Raw genomic sequence first — 22,504 nt, forward strand, 5'->3', positions numbered from 1 at the left:
TGCCTGTCTGGGTCATTTTGGGCAAATCTTATTTGTAACAAAAGAAGCTTTCATCTTGCTCAATTACTACTTATTCATGACTTCTTAGGTTTGTTACAGATATGTTACTGTCATTCCCTTTGAGAAGAAACTTACCTTACTGAATTTTATTAACCAAGAATCATTTAAAGTAGTGCTAAATTTTGCCTTACTGGTTATAATAATTTCAAATTTGCTTTGCACTGCAAGTTTTACTTGATTAGGTGGTATGGTTTAACTGCCTATTTTTCAGACTTCATTTCTAATTGAATATTATGATGCCAAAACTGAGTTGAAATTTCCTACCAGCAGACTAAACTGGAGATCCTGGTGTTTCCAGATCAATAGGAGAATGTTTAAAAATCTTTATCACAGTGGATGCTGTATCTTACGTAACTGTATCACCCTTCAAATAAACATTTGTTCATGTTTTATGGATGCTATGTACTTGCAATTCATGTTTATAGAAAGTTGATGAAAAGACACTACTTAAAAATAAATTCTGATAAATTTTCCCTTTGCCTTTTACCTTCTTTTTTTTTTTTTTCTGCTGCCTCCTTTGAAGTCTCCTTCCAAATGGTTTTGGAAACTGGTTCCTGTAAGTTTGCCCAACTGCTTCACTTTGATCTTCGTTTTAGCTTCATTTTAGAATGGCTTTGTCCCATGTCATGCTGTTGTAATTCACTTCATGTAATTCTGCCAGATGATATCTAAAGAAATACTTTAGCATTATCTAGCTATTTGAGGGTAAGATGGAGGAAAATTAAAATATAAAAGGTTAGTTTAGAGATATGTTTAAAATAATGTGAAAGATAAATATCCCTTAGTTAATCTGAAATGGAAATAATCCCCACTCATCATAGTATTGGTAAAAAAGGTTTTTGGTTGCAGGTTCTCCATTTTTTGTGACAAGCTTAGTAATGATGGTGAATACTGATCACAGTGAAAAAAGTTTAGACATGTTCTAATTTGACAGGTTTATAATAGCCATCTAGTTGGACAGAATATATAAAGTGTTGGTCTTAGATTATAAAAATCACCTTTTTCATAAAAATAATTGTATTTGCATTTTATTTTTATACAGCAATTTATTGAACAAAATTGTTGGATAGGGAAGAAGGTGAATTATATTTTTCATTGAGTGTTTTTATCCACTACTGCTACATTTGGCATATAGACAATGTTAAATTTTAGTTTGACCTATAAAGTTGACCTTTTGAAATTAAATAAATACAAGTATACTATACAGGATGTCCCAGAAGTGTTAGTCCAGTTTTGAGCTTTAATAACTTCTGAAGTATAAATGCTATAAACTTACCAAAAAAAAACTTGAAAATCTAATTATTTAAAATTTTTAAATATGTATATTTCTCATTAAAGTTAAACGTAACTGCCGTCTTGTACAATATATTGCTCTAGTTGATTTTTCAGCTTTCAGCTATTGCTCAGTGACTGAAAGAACTGCCTTAGCAATCTTAGCGCTAAGATCATCCAAAGAATGAAGTTTTGATACAAAAAAAAGACAGTTTTGACATGATTGTACAAGAAAAACCTAATGGAGACAAAGCAGGTGACTGTGGTGACTAAGCCAGAGAACCTCCTGTACTCATCTACCCGTCTGGGTCTTAGAAAGCATCATCTAGAAAGTGTTGCATGTGCAGTGCATAATGACGGGGCATCCCAGCTTGTTAAAGTTAGCATTTAAAATTTAATACTAAAATTTGTGAAGCTAAATAAATGTTTTAATAAAGATCTTTAAGAAAATAATTAAACTTATAAATGCTATTTTTATGAGTTTGTAGCATTTATTTTCCTGAAGTTATTCAAACTTAAAACTATACCAAGACTTTTGGATTACCCCATATACCTCTCATTTTATTATAAGGATGCTTTGTTCAGTTTTGATGTTAGAAATAGAAATGTTTTTTATGTATTTTAGAAAAAGAACTATGGGACTCTTTTTGGGGTCAAACCTTTAGGTATGTTTAGATGCCAAGAAATTATTTTTAGGTGGAATAAGATTGAAAATGTATTGACTCTTTAAATGTGAGATGGCTATATGGCCCAAAATCTGGCTTATGAATCACATGTTAACTTTGGGGGAGCTATAAGTAACTGAGGAATTAGAATTATTTTGCCCTTGTTAAATGGCTGATATTTTTTCTAGGACAGAATCTTCAAGAAAATGGATAAATATATACCACTCAATGTGTTGATTCCCCAGTAGTATATACTACATACGGTTGTTGCTCCAAACAGTAGAAAACTGTTTATATGTCAACTATATAGAACTATCATTCGACAGGAATAATACAATGGATAGAGATTAGCAAAATGTCCCTCTAGAGAAAATTTTGCTGTTCTTATAACTCTCAAAGATACGTTCTTTTACCATATTTTATATTTTTTACAATATTAGGTAGATACTAGTACAGAGTTCTTGCAGGCAGGGACTATTTTCACTTTGTATCTCTGGGGCTTAGGTCAGTCTTTGGCACATAGTAAAGATTTAACAAATGCTTCCTGAATGATTGATATATGGATCTGGATCAAAGTAATCTGTGGCTCTGCTTGGGACAGCTCTGGGCAATTTTGGTCTTGGGTCTCTGTCTCCCTAGATTTCTCAGAAACAGATCTGAATCAGGTTAAAATTCAAAGGAATCTTCTGAACTTAATCATGGCAAACCTAGAACTGGACCTCATTCATTCTGTTTTGTAAACTGAACCTGTCAGGCTGGCGCCTGTTCTGTTTATGAGTGTTGCATTAGGTATCTTTCCTTGGTTTCATTTAAAAATTGATTAATTGGATTTATTAAATGGTACTCTACAGTTCCTTGGCAGAAATGAGTTGCTTTTCATGGACAGGCACAATTTCTTGCTACAGAATAATAGTTGAAGACTCACAAATCTATATCTGTATTTTTACCATATGGCGGGGTCTGGGACAAGAATTACTCAAGATTCAGAAAGTGCTATAAAAGTATCACTTAGAAAAATAGGAAGAAGAGAAGGAGAGATGGGTAGCAGTTAAAAAAACCCTTTAAGTAAACATCATTCTATGAACATAGGTGTTTCTAAGACTAATGGATATTTTGTAGACATACATTCTTCATAGCCCCAGAGAGAGAGAAAAGTATGATATATTATGTTTCATTCTTACTACACATTTACTAGCCAGAGAAGACGTGTACTTCCAAACTATTGTAATCTCATGGAGTAGTGGAATGCATTTTCCTATCAAAGTAATATTATAAATGATTAGGTTTTTGTAAAAAGTCTTTTAAGCCCTAATGTAGCTGAAATAGTACTGCTTAGTATTCTATTAATATTGATATTGGTATTTATAGTACTTTTGGTTATCTCTTGCTTTCAGTTTCATTTTCTGTGGGTATTAGGGAAGAGTAATTTGAAAAATGAGAAGATTGCATAATATGTGTATGTTCAATACCTCATTTGAGTGTTGAGAGAAATAATAAAATATTCTGCTTTTTATTAGATGTTTTTCTGAGCCATTGCTAAACTTAAAACTAAAAGACTATGCTCCCTGTCAGTGAAATTTTATTTTCTCCAGTCTTAATTATCTCATTAATTATAAAGTTAAACTGTGAATTACCAACTTAGGTAGAATTGGAAAATTTAGTTCCAGTAGGAAAAACCTAATTAAATATAGATATATGGATATTTCCAGCTTTTGAATATTCTATACACTTGAAAGCTGTTGGTATTGTAGTAGGGGTGGGAGCAGATAAAAATAGAAATGTATAAGAGGCTTCAACTGTTTTTCTAACTGTCTTATTGCCAGATTTCTATGAGTCTATGCATTTCACTATTCAAGCATATCCATTATGCCTTATAACTAAATACTCAGAATTATTATTTCTCTGTTTCGAGAAACTAATCTCACTCCTTTAAGAGTAAATTTTAAAAAGCACCTTTCCCTTCTACAAACTTGAACCTGGCTATACCATGAAGTCTTTAGAGAATATTACTTTCATTTTTCTTCAAGTGGTTATGGGAATAAGAAAATAGCCATTGACTTCCTCTACAGCGAAGTGATCCACTATACAAAGAAATCTACATCATTTTTCCATTTTAAAATTGAGTTGCCTTTTATCTCAGTTACTTCATGGACCGAATTCTGTTTTGGTTGGAGGCATTGTGGCATAGTTCAACTACTGGATTTTGAATCAGAGGGCCTTAGTTTTGAATCTTAGCTATCACTCTAATCCACTTTGCTTCCTTAATTTATGATCCTGTGGTATTTTTTTTCAGGAATTTTTCCTGGTATTAAAAAAATTAATTTGGAAATAGTAATGCATACTTTTATTTTTCCTCTAAGAAAATCTTGTCACTCTATTTCTTGTGCCCTTCTTGTACAGAACTAACAACTTTGTTACAAAGAGAAAGAAAATTCAATATTATCAGCACTGGGATAGAACTGATAAACTGTATACATATTGTTGTCCAAAACTTGTTTGTTGATGTTTTTGCATTATCAAGGTGCAAACTTTTCACTAGTTATTAAACACTATTAATATTAAAATAATATAGTATATCCCCAAAGTCTTGTTGCTATTCAGTTGTTTTAGTTGTGTATGACTCTTTGTGACCCCATTTTCTTAGCAAAGATGCTGGAGTGGTTTGCTGTTTCCTTTTCCAGCTCGTTTTGTAGGTGAGGAAACCAAGGCAAACAGAGTTAAGTGTCTTGCCCAGGGTCACACAGGTAGCAAGTGTCTAACATTGGATTTAACCCCAGGCCTGCCTGAGTTCCAGACTCCAGGCCCAGAGCTCTATCCATTGTGCCACCTAGCTGCCCTTGATGAGCTGCCCAGTTTTAGTAATAATAGTAATCTATTAACACTTAAAAGTTGCAATAAGATTTTTGGGACACACTGTATGTGAGCTTTTTTGGGTCTGAACTGAAGAGTAAATTATATAAATTGCAGAATCATATACCAATATTTAAATAATTATTCTCTGGACTTTGGTGCTGTTTTACATATTTAATATGATAAAATAGGAATATTAATTATAAAACAAAAAGATATAGATAATATTAGTCTGATAATGATTGTATGACAATGATTATTAGCTTTAATTATTCTGGATGTATATTTTGCCAGTGAAATATTAGTTGTCTGATAGTATTATGTTTGTTTTTTCCATATGTCACTAAGTATATGTCTTGTTTTAATTTTTCCTTTTTACATGATAGGCTCGTTATAGGAAAGAGCCAACACTGCTTAAGCAGCTTCCTTGCATTCCATTAGTAGAAAATCTCTTGAAGGATGGTACAGATGGTTGTGCTTTAGCTGCCTTGATCCATTTCTACTGTCCTGATATTGTCAGACTAGAGGGTAAGTTTCTGTACTAAGTAATTCTGTGCAAAGATTCTGACAAATATTAATGTACTATCTAAGTAATGAAGGTTTGTATTTTTAATACACACATATTGAAATCTGCCTCTGAGACAATCAAAAAACAATATATTTACACGTATTTTTGTTTTCTTTAGTGCCATTTCTCATGGGACCATGATGTTAGTATAAATGTGAACTCCATTGTTATTAATGAAGAAAAGAGTTTGGACTGTTCTAATAGCCTCTTAAGTGGTCTCCCTACCTCAGTCTCTCCCTCCTCAGTTCACCCCCACCCCCACCTGCCCAAGTGATTTTCCTAAAGCGTGAATCTGTCCACAATTACTCTCCTCCTTAGTGACCTCCAGTGGTTCCCTGTTACCGCTAGAGTCACATAGGAACTCCTGTGTTTATCATTTAAAGCCCTTCACAGCTTAGATCCAGTCTACAGCCTTGTAATACATTTATTTTTCTTCATTCACTCTAGAGCCTGCCAAGCTAGCTTGCCTGCTGTCAGTGACAAACACTCCATCTCCCATCTTTGCCTTTACACAGGCCATCCCCCATAACTGGAATGCATTCCCTTGTCACCTCTTCATCCTAGAAACCCTGATTTCCTTCACTGCCTAGCCCTGATGCCATCTTCTCTGTTAGGCCTTTCCTGATTCGTACCCTCCCTCATGCCTAGTGCCTTCTCCTCAAAATTACCTTTTGTTTTGTGTATTCTTACATATATACATATGGTCTCTACTAATATAATGCTCTTTGAAGGCAGCAATTGTTTCATTTTTTTCTTTATATCCCCAAAGTCCAGTGTCTGGCTCTTAATAATGCTTGTTTATGGGTTGGATGGTTGATCCATGGTTGTCTTCTTGCAAATGCTCATAAGCCATTGTAGTGCAAGATGGCAGTGTCCCAGAAGATATATCTTGTTGTCTTTTGACACACTAACTCATCCTTTCTTTTAGCTGCAGCTTCCTTTAGTTTTCTAGCTCCACTTGTAACTAGAATATCAAGATATTAATACAAGTTAGTTATTCTGGTTGTTCTAGTAATACATCTATTCATTCATTAGACAGTAACCTCACATTGAAAACACAAACAGCTAAGCTGATATTTATAGATAGTCTAAAAGATGTGTGATTCTTTGTACCCTGTGATCCTTCTCCCCTCATTCTGTTGCCATTGCTGCAAAGTGGGAAAGGACCACAAGCACTTTGAATTTTTTTTGTTTTGTTTTATATGTTGTCATGGCTGAAGAGTTCATCACTGAGTAACCAACCTACTTGTGCTGTCCTTACTAAATGAGGCTAGGTCCTGGAAACCACAGATAATAATCCTTTGCTAGACCATACTTCAAAGCCTTTTTATCACTGTAGAGCCTGCCAGATCTTGAACTTTTCTCTCACCGCCTTTGAGTTCCTAGGATCACCTCCATGCCATGATGAGAACTCTATGGGTTATTAGTTATCATTTTAAAGGGTATCAAGGGTTATTAGTTATGATTTTAAAATATTTTATCATCAGATCAGCACTAGCATTTCTTTCTTTTCCTTTTCCAAGATATTTGTTTGAAAGAGACTATGTCATTGGCTGACAGCTTATATAATTTACAACTGATCCAAGAATTTTGCCAAGAGTATTTGAACCAGTGCTGCCATTTTACCCTTGAAGATATGCTTTATGCTGCATCATCCATAAAGGTAAACCAAGCTATTTATATTAATGTGATTTTAAAAGCTTCATATTGGTTAAAATTCACTGAATAGAAGGGAAACTGGTTGCATAAATGGCTATGGTTTCCAAAGTTTTATGAAGGATATTGACCATACTATTGGAAGGTCTGTTTGTAGGACTCTGTCTTTATTTTTTAACAGTTATTGTTTTCTGCTAGTCTTACACATAATCTTTTATACATTTAGATGATTTACAGGGAAACTCTGGGAATAAAATTAAAGCTGCAGTAAAAAGCATTATTTTACACGTGAGGACAAAACCAGTATTTGTGGAAAATTATATTACAACTACTTAAAACTATTTAAACTATTTCAGCTTTTTAAACTATTTAAAATGTTTTTAGTATTCTTTTGAATAATTTAAACTAATTAAAGTGTTTTAGTATTCTTTTGAATAATTTAAAGTATGTCATCTTCCAAATAAAAAAAACACTAAAATTCAAAATGTTAATGTTGTTTTTAAAGTTTGGTCAGATATGGGATATTTAAATTTTTAACATTTCTATTGTGATGATACCCTTATATTTGTATAGTCTTATGTAATTTGCAATGCTTTTTTACATATATTATCTCATTTCATCTTCATATAATCCCTATGAGGGAAGAAGAGCAAATGGCAATTGATTGCATTTTATAGATGACTTGTTCAAGGACACAAGGTTGTAAGGAACCCAGAAGACAACCTGGGTCTTAAGTTTTATATTCAGTGTTGATAATAATCTAAAAGATTTCAATGTAAATAAAATCTGGCATTAACATCACATTTTTATTGTTTTATAAATTAATTATTTCCTGTCCTTGAATTATGTTGTTTCACTGTTAATTTATAAAACTATATATCATAGTATTAAAAATTTTTTTCTTGGAAATGTTCTTATCTTTATTTTTTTCTCCAATTTTTAAAACATTTTTGTTTAAAGTTTTGAGTTCCAAGTTCTGTTCCTCTCTTCCTCCCTGAAACAGTAAGCAATCAGATATAGGTCATACATGTGCAATTATATAAAACATTTACATATTAGTCATTTTGTACAAGTAGAATCAAATAAAAGAACAAAAATGAAAGAAAATGAAAATTAGCATGCTTCAGTCTATATTTAATCATTATCAGTTCTTTCTCTGATGATGGATAGTACGCTTCATCAGCAGTCCTTTGGGATTGTCTTAGATCATTGTTTTGCTGAGGATAACTAAATCATTCACAGTTCTTCATTCAACAATACTGCTATTACCATGTACACATTCTCCTAGTTCTGTTTGCTCCACCACGCATCAGTTCATATAAGACTTTCCAGGTTTTTCTGAAATCATCCTGTTTGTCATTTCTCATAGCACAATAATATTCCATTACAATCATATACCATAGCTTGTTTAGCCACTCCCCAGTTGATAGACATCCCTTCAATTTCCAATTCTTAGCCACCACAGAAAGAGCTGCTATAAATATTTTTGTGTAAATAGATCCTTTTCCTTTTTCTAATGTGTTTGGGATATAGACCTAGCAGTGGTATTGTTGGATCAAAAGGTGTGCACAGTTTTATAGCCCTCTGGGTGCAGTTCCAAATTGTTCTCCAGAATGGTTGGATCCATTCACAATTCTACCAACAGTGCATTAGTATCCCAGTTGTCCTACATCCCCTCCAACATTTATCATTTTCTTTTTTTTTTTTTTTGTCATATTAGCTACTCTGATAGGTCTTACGTGGTACCTCAGAATTGTTTTCATTTGCATTTCTCTGATCAATAGTGATTTAGAGCATTTTTTCATATGACTGTAGAAAACTTTAATTTATTTGTCAGAAAACTGCCTGTTCATATCCTTTGATCATTTATCAATTGGGAAGTGACTTTTATTTTTATAAATTTGACTCAATTCTCTCTCTCTCTCTCTCTATATATATATGAGAAATGAGGCCTTTATCAGAGATAGTTGTTGCATAAAATTTTCCCCTCTTTTCTGCTTTCCTTCTCAGTTTGGTTGCATTGATTTTGTGCAAAAACTTTTAAATTTCATATAGATAAAATTACCTGTTTTACATTTTGCAATGTTCTTTGTATCTTCTTTGGTCCTAAATTCTTCCCTTATCCATAAATCTGATAGATAAACTATTCCGTGCTCTCTTAATTTGCTTATGGTATCACCCTTTATATGAAAATAATGTACCCATTTTGACCTTATCTTGGTATATGGTGTGAGATGTTGGCCTATACCTAGTTTCTGCCATACTGTTTTCCAGTTTTCCCAAGCAGTTTTTGTCAAATAATGAGTTTTTGTTCCAAAAGCTTGGATCTTTGGGTTTATCATACTCTAGATTACTATGGTCATTTACTATAATGTAATTTGTATCTAAATCTATTCCACTAAACCACCACTCTATTTCTTAGCCAGTACCAAATTGTTTTGGTTATTGACGCTTTATAATACAGTTTGACATCTGGTATGGCTAGACCACCTTCTTTCTTGTTTCCTCTTATTGATTCCCTTGATATCCTTGAGCTTTTGCTCTTCCAGATGAATTTTGTTATTATTTTTTCTAGTTCCATAAAATAGTTTTTAATAGTTTGATTGGTATGGCACTGAATAAATAGATTAATTTAGGTAGAATTGTAATTTTTATTGTATTGGCTTAGCATGCCATGAGCAATTAATAGTTTTCCAATTGTTTAGATCTAACTTCATTTATGTGAAAAGTGTTTTATAGTTGTGTTCATATAGGTCCTGGGTTTGTCTTGGCAGGTAGACTCCCAAGTATTTTATATTGTCTACAGAATTTCTACCTCTTGTTGCTGGGCTTTGTTGGTAATGTATAGAAATGCTGATGATTCATGTGGGTTTATTTTGTATCCTGCAACTTTGCTAAAGTTGTTAATACTTTCAAGTAGTTTTTTAGTTGATTGTCTAGGATTTTCTAAGTATGCTATCATTTTATCTGCAAGAGTGGTAATTTTGTTTCCTCGTTGTGTATTCTAATTCCCTTAATTTCTTTTTCTTTTCCTATTGCTATAAGCTAATATTTCTAGTACAATATTAAATATCATGGTATTAAAATTAATGAAAAAGTGTACTTTTTATAAATAGTATTTTTTTCAAATTATATGTAAAGATAGTTTTCAACATTCGTTTTTATAAGATTTTGAGTTCCAAATTTTTCTCCCTCCCCAAGACAGAAGACAATCTGGTATAGGTTATTCATGTGCAGTCATGGAAACATATTTCCCCATTAGTCATGTTGTGAAAGAAAATACAGAACCAAAGAGAAAAAGCCACAAAAAAAAAAAACAATAAAAAGTGAAAGTAATATGCTTTGATCTGCATTCAGACTTCATAGTTCTTTCTCTGGATGTGGATAGCATTTTCCATCATGAATCTTTTAAATTGTCTTGGATCGTTGTATTGCTGAGAAGAGCTAAGTCAATCATAATTGATCATCGCACAATGTTATTGTTACTGTGTACAATGTTCTTTTGGTTCTGCTCACCTCATTCAGCATTAATTCATGTAAGTCTTTCCAGGTTTTTGTGAAATCCACCTGTTCATCATTTCGTATAGCACAGTAGTATTCCATTACATTCATATACCACAACTTTTTCAGCCATTCCCCACTTAATGGGCATTGCCTCAATTTCTCATTCTTCGCCACCACAAAAAGGGCTGCTATAAATATTTTTGTACATATAGATCCTTTTCACTGGAAGGTGGGGGGGCGGTGGAGAGAAGAAGTATCTTTTAGCAGAGTTGTGCCCACAGTTTTATTTGAATTTGAAGGCAAATTGAAACATAAACATAAATATTCAGACTCGTTTTGGAATTTCTTTATTTTTAAAAAAAGGCATTTGCTTTTTCATTAGTTTATTTGAATTTTGACTTTGATGGATAAATTCACTAAATGATGAGATTTTATCATAAAGTGAACTGAGTGTTATTTGACATGGAGGTCTATATTTAGCTGTGTAAACATAGAATACACTTATGCTTGGGTAAGGCAAATTCTGACCAAACCTGTTGCTACCTTTGTCTGGTCAAACGTATTTGTACATCATTTGCAGAAAAAACCTTAAATGAGCAGATAAAAGTAACAAAAATGAAATATCGGTGCTTGTTTGATGGGATCGAATGTATAGATATATAGAATGTGAGTGGCAAAAAGTAGAGACTTAAAATACAGCTAATTCTAGAATATTTCAGAGCCTATTATTAAATTATGCATTAAGTGGACCTCTTTTTATACTTCCTTTTGCTTTCTGCCTTACCTTTCCAGAATCACTACCTTTTAGTTCATGTACCATAATAGTGACCATGCCCAGATACCTGTTATGTGAGCCCAGGGCCAGTGCCCCTACAATCCTTTGTTGCTTTCCTATGACTGCTCAGATCTTTTTCATTCACTTTGACTTATTGATACTATATCTATAACAGATAGCAGAACCTATTGGATACATTCTTAGAACTGAATTATTGTTCCTGTTAACTTAATGTGTGGCTTTTCCTGCCAAACACACACTTAATGATTAAAAATCCTGTTGGTTGCCAATTTAGAAAGTCTGATTCTTGACCTTCTAGAAATTTACATTTTTGCTAGAAAAATTTTAGACGTATTTTTTTCCCTTAATACTCTATACCAATAAGACAGTGAGAATGTGGAATAGGTTTAGGAGGAGTGAGGCAGTGAGGAGAGTAGTTTGTGGTTGGAGATGAATTTTAGGGTGCTCGATTATAGAGATAAAACAGATACGAATGTCAGGAATAATCAAGGATATGGCCATCCTTGTGTATAGCTGAAATAGGAGTGAAGGTGTCAGTATAGGAATTGAGCTGTTGGTGAACTAGGATGACAAGAAACTTGGTGTTTGATGTTATGATCCTATACACTCTCTTGGTATGAAGAGCCTGTTGTCTGGAGGACTGAGGAATTGTTCCACTCTATGTATAACTGCCAAATTAATATTCCTAAAATATAGGAGAATAAGTAGCATGCTTCATTTTTGTTCCTTTGGAATCAAAACTTGTCATCAACATTAATTTGACTTCTAAAATCTTTCCAAGTTGTTTTTCTTTATAATATTTCACTGTATAATGCAGTCTGTTTTTGCTTATTTCACTTTTTCAGTTTACAGAGGTCTTCTCATTTCTTTGTCATTTCTTGTGGCACAATAATATTCCATGACATTCATTTACCATAATTTGTTTGGCCATTCCCCAACAGATGGGTATTCCTGCTTTTTCCATTTTATTTTTCTGTTATGAAAGGAGCTTCTATAAATATGTTTGTACATATGGGTCTTTTCATTTCTTTTAGAGATACATGTCTATTAGTGTTATCACTGAATCAGAGAGTTTGCTCCATTTAGTGACTCTTTGACCCACCTAACTTTCTAAGGCTGTGAATTATGAGGCAAGTTGCCAGCCTGCCTAGGCAGGGGAAATTTCCTCACTGGGAATTCCCTATGCCAATGCAACCACAGGGTCATATCAAAAAATGTATGTTTTTTTAATTTTTAAAAAATATTTCTGGGAAATCTACTTTTTCCACTCTTACATTTCCATTAAGAATATCATCAATAACCCATGAAAACCATTCTGATAAGGATTTTATAGAAGTAAGAAAGGAATGAGTTGCTTGTTCCTTATAAACTATTGATTGCCTTTTTCAGATAAAAATACAATCTGTTTTTTTTTTTCCCAGTAACTTGACTTCCTTTTTTTCCAGATGTCTTAAAAATTAATCAATTGGTTAATTAATCAAACAAGTATTTAATAACTACCCGCTGTATACCGTGTCCTGGACCTAGACACTGAGGTGACAAGATGAGAGTGCAACCGCTGTCCTCAAGGAGCTTATATTACTTTGAAGGAAATAACATATACATATAAGAATATGTGCAGAATAAAATGCAAAGTAATCCAGGATATAGGGAGTATACTGGCAATTGGAGGGATATGGAAAGTCTTCTTTTGAGAGGTAATGCTTGACAAGAGGAAGGCTTTGCAGGACTTAAGGAATTCTGTGGGACAAAGGAGAGGAGAGAGCATTTCTTGTGGAGTAGATATCTGGTTCAAAAGCTGGAATGGAGTGCCATATGGGAGGACTGGTCAAAAGGTCAGGCTTGCTAAACCAAGGAGAGTTAGGAAGGTTGGTAAAGTATAGGACTGAATACTTTGGAGTCAGGTTAATCCCTCAGTGATTTAAATACCAGTTTTCCTCCATCATGGGATTTCTTTTAATCTGACCCAGCTGTTCTTCCCTCGTTTATTTTCTTAAATGTTCTTTCTACGTTATCATATTGCACATTAAGGAACTTGGGTCCAAGCCCAAATGTGCTGGTTCCGTTATCATACATGATTAAGCTAGGTCACCCAGAAAAGCTAATGTGTCTGTCCTATAATGCTCTTGTAATGATACAGCTCAATTGGGACTTAATTGATACTAATCTTCTTGCATTCCATTTCCCCCTTTACTACTCTTTGGTTTTGTTGTTGTTTATGAATTAATGGAAAAGCATATGTCAATCACACGTGCCAAGCACTGTCATCCTTGCCCTACAGAGATTTATATTTTAATGGGAAGAGACCACGTATATAGGGCAATGTTGGCCAGAGAGAGGTATTCTGTTTTGGAGAGTTGCTGGGATAGTGAATGGAGTCACAGATGAGTAGACTGAAAACATCCTTTCCAGTAGGGATTTCAGTATTGATTGATTGTTAGTTCTGGAACTGAGAAGCTAGGGTGGAGGATAATAGAGGAAAGGCCAGGCAACTGATAAGAAGATAGCTGGGGAACAAAATAAGGTATGACGGAGTGTATCTTGAATAGTGGGGCTTGAGAAGCAATCATGAGCCAGACCAGAGGGCCCTAGCATGAGACTTGGAGAGATGAAAGAGTTAAGTCCTCAAGGCAAGGTTTGAATGCTCCAGATAGAAGGCAGCTGGTGAGAAGATAGAGAGGTAACACTGGCTGCAATCTTTGACCGCCTCTTCTGTGGCATCTTGCAGGTGGGTTTATATCCTAACTGGCATTTTTCTTGACTACCATGTCTCTGTGCTTGGCAAGGAGATGAAATGTTGAAGTGGTTTATGGACTCTTTAGTCTCTGTGCTTTGGCATTTGCTTTATATATTAGACTTGTGTAGGGAATCATCAGTCATTTCTTTATCTTTTCCATATCTAGGCCTGTTCTCATCCCTCTACCATCTCACTTTTCAAAACTATTTGATACCATAGGCCAGAGTTGTCAAACTGGCAGCTAAACCTCAGATTAAGATGTGATTGGGAAATGTTTAACAAAATAAATAAAAATATAATACAACGTAGCCAGCATTAATTTGTGGTTTTCTAAGTCAGTTTGCTATTTGCAGGCTTGGATTTCTTTGACACCACTTACTGTGGACCCCCTTCTCCTTCCTGATGCTCTGTCTGGATTTTTGTAACATTTCTCTCTTGGTTCTTTGTGATCTGTCTGATTGCTTCTTCTCAGTCTCATTTGCTTATTCATTTCCCATCATACCCTCTATGGATCTGTCCCAAGGCTCTATCTTGGGCCCTCTTTACTCTCTATGCTTACTATGTTGGTGATTTCTTCAGCTTCCATTGGTTTAATTATCATCTCTGTGTTTATGACTTTGAGATCTACCCCAAGTCAGCTAGGTGGCACCGTAGGGCACAGAGCATGAGCCAACTCATCTTCATGGGTTCAATTCTGGCTTCAGATACTAGCCATGTGACCCTGGCCAAGTCACTTAACTGTGTTTGCCTCAGTTTCCTTATCTCTAAAGCAAAACGGAGAAGGAAATGGCAAAAACACTCCAGTGTCTTTGCCAGGACAACTCCAAAGAGTAAGACATGGCTGAAATGACTGAACAATAACAAAGTCTCTCCTGAGCTCCCATAACACCAACTGAACATTCCAAATAGGATGTCTTATAAACGTCTCAAACTCAAAATGACCAAAACAGAACTCATTATATTCCCCCCCACACACCCTCATTTCTTCACTATTTCTGTCAAGTGTGTCACTATTCTTCCACTTACTGAGGCCTTCAACTTTAGCATTACCTTTGACTCCTTACTGTCACCTGTCCCACACATCTTCTCAGTTGCCAGATCTTGTTATTACTGTCTGCATTATGCCTTGCATCTATCCCCATCTTTCTATTCACATAGCCAAAATCCCTCCTCTCCTGCAGAAGCTTCCCAAGTGTTTTCCCCACTCCAGCCTGTGCTCCATAAGCTGCCCAAAATGACTTCTAAAATGCAAGTCAAACTGTGAAACTTTGATAATCCATAAGTTGCAGTGCCTGCATGTTATCTCTAGAATCAACCCTAAATGTTTGGCATTTAAAAGCCTTCATAGTCAGGTCTTAGTCTACCTCTTCCTGTGTTAGTACGTACACTCCACCCTCACTGCCCTTCTTTATTGTTTCTTATTCCGGACACTTCATCTTTGATCTCCTTTCCTCTGTACTGACTCCACTATGTCTGGGATGCACTCCCCTCTTCTCCAGCTCTCAGAATCCCTACAAAATTAACCCAAGTGCCACCACCTACTAAAGCCTTTTCTGATCCCACTAAGCTTGAGGTATACCTTTTCCCCCAAATCACCCCGCATCTATTTTGTATATACCTATATTATATACATAGTTTCCCTCAGACCATAAGCTCCTCAAGAACAGCAGGGACTGGGACTATTTCATTTTTGTCATTGTCAATAAACATTTGTTAAGTGCCTGTTGTGTATCAGGCACTTTGCTAAGCACCGTTGGATGTAAATGAAGGCAAAAGACAAACCCTGCCCTCAAGGAGCTTATAATCTAATGAGGATGACAGCATGCAAGCAACTATGTATAAACAAATCATATAGAAAGGATACATTAGAGATAATCCACAGATGGAAGACACTAGAGCTAAGGGGCATTGGGAAAAGCTTCCTGTAGAAAGTGGAATTTTTGATATAACTTAAGGAAACCCAGGAAGCAGAGGAGGGAGAATATTCCAGGCATGGGGGACAGCCAATGAAAATACCAGAAGTCAGGAGTTAGAATATCTTGTAAGAGCAATGGTAATGGGCCCAGTGTTACTGGATCACAGAATGAAGGAGGGGAGGAAAGGGGGTTGTAAGGCGTAAACACTTGAGAGGTAGGGGGAGGGGATGTTATGAAGGGCTTGAACACCAAATAAAGGATTTTATATTTGATCTTGGAGGAGATAGGGAGCTACTGGAGTATGTTGAATCCTAGGCTGATAGGGACAGAATTGGGCTTTCAGAGTATCACTTTGATAGCTGAGTAGAAGATGGACTAGAATGTGATAAGACATATGAGAAGGAATCCCACCACCAGGCTATTACAGTCTGTACCTGGGTGGTGGTCATGTCGAAGGAAGCGAGAAGGGGGAGGGCATATGCAAAAATAATTACAAAGGTAAAATCAACAAGTCTTGACAGCAGATTGGATAAAGGGAGTGGGGGAGAAAGAATGAGGAGTAGAGGAAGACACTAATAGAGAAGTTAGGAAGAAGGTAGGGTTTGGGGAAGAAAGATAATAAATTCAGTTTTAGACACATTGAGTTTAAGATGACTACAGAACATCCAGTTCAAGATGTCTATTAGACGATTGGAAATGGTCATCAGAGAGATTAAGCCTGGGTAAGTAAATTTAAGATTCATCAGTATAGAGATGATAATGAATCCATTGGAACTGATGAGATCACCAAGTGAAATAGTCTAGAGGGAGAAAAGCAGAGGGCCCAGGACAGAACCTTGGGGGAAGCCCATGATTGGTGAGCATGACCTGAATGAAGATCCTGCAATGGAAGACTGGTCAGATAGGTAGGAGGAGAGCCAAGAGAGAGTAGTGTCATGAAAATCTAGAGAGAAAAGGGTGATCAACAGTTTCAAAGACTGCTAAGAAGGAAAAGGATTGGCAAAAGGCAATTAGATTTTGGCAGTTAAGAATTTGTTAATAACTTTGGAGAGAACAGTTTCAGTTGAATGATGAGGTCAGAAGCCAGACTGTAGAGTTAAGAAGAGAGTGAAAAGAAAGGACGTAGAAGTACCTATTGTAGGACGGGTTCTCAAGGAATGTAGCCACAGAAGGGAGGAGAAATATGGAATAGTAACTGGCAGGGATGGATGCGTCAAGTGAGGGTTTTTTGAGAATGATGCAGACATGGGCATATTTTAAGCTGTAGGGAAGTAGCCAGTAGACAAGATTTTGAAGATAAGTGAGAGAGTGAGGATCAAAGAAGGGAGCAGTCTGCTAGAGAAGATGACTGCCATCACTTCTGCATGTCAGAGGGTTTGCTTTGGCTGGGAGAAGGGCCACCTCATCAGGTAAGACAGGTGGGTGAAAGCTGGGATAGTTGCAGAAGGACGTCTGGGATATAGGAGTTGAGGAGGAGAAAAGAAAGCTCTCAGAGGGTGACTTTGTTATTTTCAGTGAAATATGTGGCAGTATTCTCAGCTGAGAGTGGGAGAAGAAGGAAACTGTGGCAAGACTGAAGAGGCATAAAAAGGTTTGGAAAACTGTGGTGAGTGGGGTAAGTTATTTAGGAAGGGTTAATAGGATTGTCTTGCTTCAGCGAGTGCCCAGTTGAGATTCGGTAACATAACTTTGTAGGGGATCCAGTAGGTTTCATGATCTCCATATAGTAGGAGAATGGGGTTGAATCTATTAATCACTAAGCATTAAGTCCCATTTTGGGGGTCCAATAATTTGTTTGAATTCATCAGGTTGTAGCTGTTGCTGCTTGCATGTAGTGCTGTCTTTTCATCTGACAATATCATTTTGGTATTGATTTTGATCTTTGCTCTTTCTCCAACTTTCTACTGACTTTGATAAATGGGACCATGATCTCATTGGTGTGGGTGTTCCCTTCATTTATGCAAATTGTAACTCATCCATACTTTCCCATCCTGTGCAACAGTTATCTGTATCATCCCACAAACCTGCCACAGATTCTTCCCAGCAGACTGAAGACCTTCTGTAGCTCTCTTGAAATTGTGTTTGTACCACTGGAGCATTGTAGGCTATATGTTGTTATCCCTTTCTTTCATTGTATAACTACTTACCTCCTTTTCCATTCATATATGTCCCTGGTAACATCATTCAAGTTTCTTTTCTTGTATAGTACTTCATTGGTGATGTGGTGTAGCCTTCTCACATGCACCAAGCACTTCTCCATTGTTCTTTGAGTGACTTTTAGCTTTTAATTCTTCAAAAAATTCTTCAAAAATTCATAGCCATTTAATGTCATTGAAAGAGTGTTGATATTAAAAATGAATTTGTGTTCCAGGGAGAAGTTCAGAGTCATTAAAGGAATTATACAGCTACCCAAAGATAGAATTGACTTTTCTTACTTAGGTATATAGCAAGCACTTATTGAATGATTTAATTCTGAACCTGATCAATTCATTATCACTTTACAGGACATGATTGGATCTGTTCTACAGGTTGTGTCATAATTAGGACAATGAGCATTCTGAATCTGATTGGTTTTTCCTATGTGGATCATCTTTTTATGATCTCATTTAGGGAGCTCTGCTGCTTTTGATACAGTCATCACAATCAGTGCTCATAATATTTACTGCAAATATAGCCAGTAGATTTTGTGGTCTTCCGTTTGAACTTTGTACTATATATTCACCATGACAGTGACAAATATGTCTACCTCTTTTATGGCTCTACTGATGTTATTGATCAGGGATAAACAGTGTTATCTCTATTGTTAAAGCTTTTAAGTAGGATTGTAACATATATAGGAGATGCCCTGTGGGAAGAAAGCCTTAAGGGATTATTTTGCTAAACCGAATCAAATTTTTTTTTATAGTCAATAGATAAGGACAGTGGAATTTGGATTTTCTGCACCTTTCAGCTGTTTGTGGGACTGTAAAGATGTGGCCTGTTGTAAATATCTTTCACAAAAGCCTATTAACTTTTTCCATACCTTCATCCATTTATGTTTGTAAATTATACTGAGATTTAGAAGTAGGAAAGGAGGCATATGAATTAGTAGTTACTGGTATTTTCTTGGTTTGGAATCAAACTTTTTCTTTGTTGCAACAAACTAATGGTCTCATGATTGTACAGAAACAGCTGCTTTGGAAATAACACCCCTATCCAAAATCTACTCTTCCTGACTTAGAATATAATCAATTTATTTTGTGTGGCATTATGCGTTCAATGTGTGTGTGTGAGGTTTCTTATTCCCAAGACTTCTTTTTCACCATTTTGCCCAGTGCCCACCTATGTAGTCAAGTGGTTAATAATCAATTTACTTTTAAAAGTCTTATGAAGTTCTTCTCCCTTCTCATCCCCTACCACAGATGTCATAGTATAAGATTCAGTTTTCTTCATAGGGGTCTTTTTTGCATGTGTTTATCTTGAGCATTACATTGTGATATAACTTAACATTCCAGGGTTCTCACTGCCTTTTGAAACATGACAGAGCTCTTATTTACTCCTTTATTTGCCTCACCAGGGAAAATATATGAACCCTCCTTCCATTTAGTTTCAATTTTCTTTTGTCTTCAATTACTATAAAATATCAAGATTGCCATGATCCGGTTCTTCTAGTGTATGTCTCTCTAATGCCCACAGAGTAAAATCCACACTTTTCAGCCTAGCATTCCAAACCCTTAAGAATTTAGTCCCATCACCCTTCTCAGCTTCACCAGCTATCTTCTGCATGGACTCTGTATTCTGAATAAATGGAAATATTTGCTCTTCCTTGACCACGTGCTGCATTTTTCTGCTTTTCTGCCTTAGGATACTTGGTTCTTTCTGCCCACAATGCTTCCTTCCCCAGGTGCCATCTTCACCTGTCAAAAGCCTGCCTGTTTGTTTAAAGTCCAACTCATATAAAGACCATCTCCTCCATTAAGCTTTTTCTAATATCTGTCCTACTCCCACTTGTGTAGTACATACCTTCTGTCATGTGTCACATTCTACCTGATATCATAATTACTTTTTAATTTATCCTGTCTCCATAAGCTCCTCACTCATCTTTGTAACCCCACTTCTCTGAGTACATTGTCTTAGAACTTAGACATATCCAGTTAAATGTTTGTTGAATGTGTGACTAAAACGATATTTAAGGAAGGTTAATCTGGCAGTTGTGTGTTCAAGATATTTTAAAAGATAGAGACACAAAAAGTAGAAAAAAGTCTGACACTATTGTAATCCACAAAACAGGTGATCCATTTCAGAACTAGGGTCTGGAATGGTAGAAGCAGCAGACCAGGCGACGGGAACCTTGGGCTACAGCCCTGGCCAATCATTTCGGCTCTCTTATCCTCACCTTCCCCATCTGTAAAATGGGAGTATTATAACTTTTGCTTATTCATCTCCGATTATGAGGAAAGTACTTTGTAAGCCTTAAAGAACTATATGGTGTTCACTTGTTCAGTCATGTCCAGCTCTTTGTGACCCCATCATGGGGCTTTCTTGGCAGGGATATTGGAGTGGTTTGCCATTTTCTTCTCGTTTCTCTTCAGCGGATTAAGGCAAATAGAGGCGCAGTGACTTCCCCAGGGTCCCACAGCTAATAAGTGTCCGAGGCTGAGTCTGAATTTGGTCTTTCTGACGCCAGGCTCAGCTTTCTATCCACTGAGTCATCTAGCTGCCTCCTGTGTAGGACTATACAGGTGGGAGTTATCATCATCATCATCATCATCAATTCTCAGACTCAGTACCCTCATCTGTAAAAGGTGGGGGTGGCCTAGATGTTATGTAACATCATCTTGCTCTAAACTGAGACAATTATAGGAATGAGGATGTGACAAATATCCTTCAGAGGAGTTCCTGGCAGAATCTGGTAGCTGACTAGATGCAGGCTATAGGGACAGGACTAGAGATTGCACATATGAGTTCATTGTTCTAAGAAACTCCCTTTTATCAAGGCATGGAGACCTTTCTCAGCAACTTAACATCTTAGGAAATTGCCCAGGGCCCTGAAGGGTACATAACTTGCAAAGGAGCCTACAGGTTTTTGAGCTTGGGTCACCAGAACAGGGGATAGTGCCATTAATTGAAAAGTTTGAGTGGGAGGTTAGGTTGGTGTGGAAGGTCATTCACTTCTTTTGTATCTTGTTAAAGAAGTTCATATGTGATTCTCACAAGGGAAAGAGTGTGTGTAGTGAATACTTGGGTTCAATTTCCTCTTCATTCATTTTCATGTTTCTAGTTTTTATACTGTGTGGTGTTTTTTTAATGTGGACTTTTCTAGTAATACATGCGTTTGAGGGCGTAGGCCTTTAAGTGTGATAAATATTTGCAAAAAAAATTTAAAGATGGTATTTTCCAATAAGGATAAGAAAATAGCAAGTTTGTGTTACCGGTGTGCCAAACTTAATGCTTATTAAAAATAAATTTTATGTTTGCACATTTCAGCATAACTAAGAATCACTCACAAAATTCTGTCTGGAGTCTTTGTTACTTAGAACCCAGAATACCCAAGGAAAGTCCAGGGAGTCAGGAGCAAAGCTGGTATATTTATAACTTTCAGATTTAATTCCATACCTTTTTTTTCCCACATAGGATCAAGTTTTGTTTAATTGGGATTTTATGTTAATTTTCTTAACCTTTTTACAGAATAATTATTTAGTGTTCATGGCAGAGCTGTTCTGGTGGTTTGAAGTTGTGAAGCCATCGTTTGTACAGCCTCGTGTTGTCAGTCACCCACAAGGTAAAGACAAATACAAAAACTTAAAAGTTTTTCGTGAGCCTATGCAAAATAAAAACAGAAGAAGGTTGTGTATAACCACCGCTTGCCCACCCTTTTAAAGGGCAGGCCTGTGACACTTACAAAACCATGCTTTGGCATGAATCACTTATGAGGATCTTGAAAAACTGTCCCTTCTGGGTGAGGGTCCAAGGTGCTGAATTGGTAAGGACAGGGCAATGGAAACTGCATAAAAAGAGATATTGGGGAAGGACTTAAATGGAAGGTCAAAACCTGTGATGCCCTGGCTGGCATTGAGTTACTTTAGCACCATATTTACCAGATTACACACTTCTTGCCCAAGTTTCTGTTATACCCTATAAGCCTACTCCCATCCTTAAATGAGATTTAGAGCATTTTAAGGCTAAAATATTCCAAATCCATTAGAATTATTTTTTTACTTGATAGCTGAACCTTGTTTAAGAATACTTTTTATTCAAATGTTGGAGCCTAACATTTTGTAAATTTTCAGATATTATGTTCCATTGATTTCAAGGCTTTTGAGAAAGGAAATTTGCATAAGCAAGGGAAGGGAATAAGCATTTTATTAAGAGCCTGCTATAGACAAGCATGTGTTTAAGCATACTTACAAATGTCTCATTTTATCAATGAAAACAGTAACAGAAGTGAAGAAGCTTACTTACAAATACCCATAGAAGTACAAAGCAAAGAGGTGTTCCTGA

General features: G+C 35.9%; 1 protein-coding gene across 4 annotated transcripts in view; it reads left to right on the top strand.

Annotated features, from left to right (window-relative positions):
- The window catches only part of CAMSAP2 (calmodulin regulated spectrin associated protein family member 2), a 160,503-nt gene that overhangs the window by 103,592 nt on the left and 34,407 nt on the right, over window positions 1-22,504 (top strand). For 2 of the 4 annotated variants that reach the window (XM_036753931.1, XM_036753932.1), the window contains exons 5-8: window positions 584-616; window positions 5,234-5,375; window positions 6,939-7,078; window positions 21,692-21,785. In XM_036753931.1, coding sequence (XP_036609826.1) covers window positions 584-616; window positions 5,234-5,375; window positions 6,939-7,078; window positions 21,692-21,785 — 409 coding nt within the window. The remainder of the gene's footprint in view (window positions 1-583; window positions 617-5,233; window positions 5,376-6,938; window positions 7,079-21,691; window positions 21,786-22,504) is intronic. The other 2 variants (XM_036753933.1, XM_036753934.1) reach the window with 1 other exon arrangement.

Source organism: Trichosurus vulpecula, chromosome 4, assembly GCF_011100635.1.
Source record: "Trichosurus vulpecula isolate mTriVul1 chromosome 4, mTriVul1.pri, whole genome shotgun sequence".
Taxonomy (NCBI): domain Eukaryota; kingdom Metazoa; phylum Chordata; class Mammalia; order Diprotodontia; family Phalangeridae; genus Trichosurus; species Trichosurus vulpecula.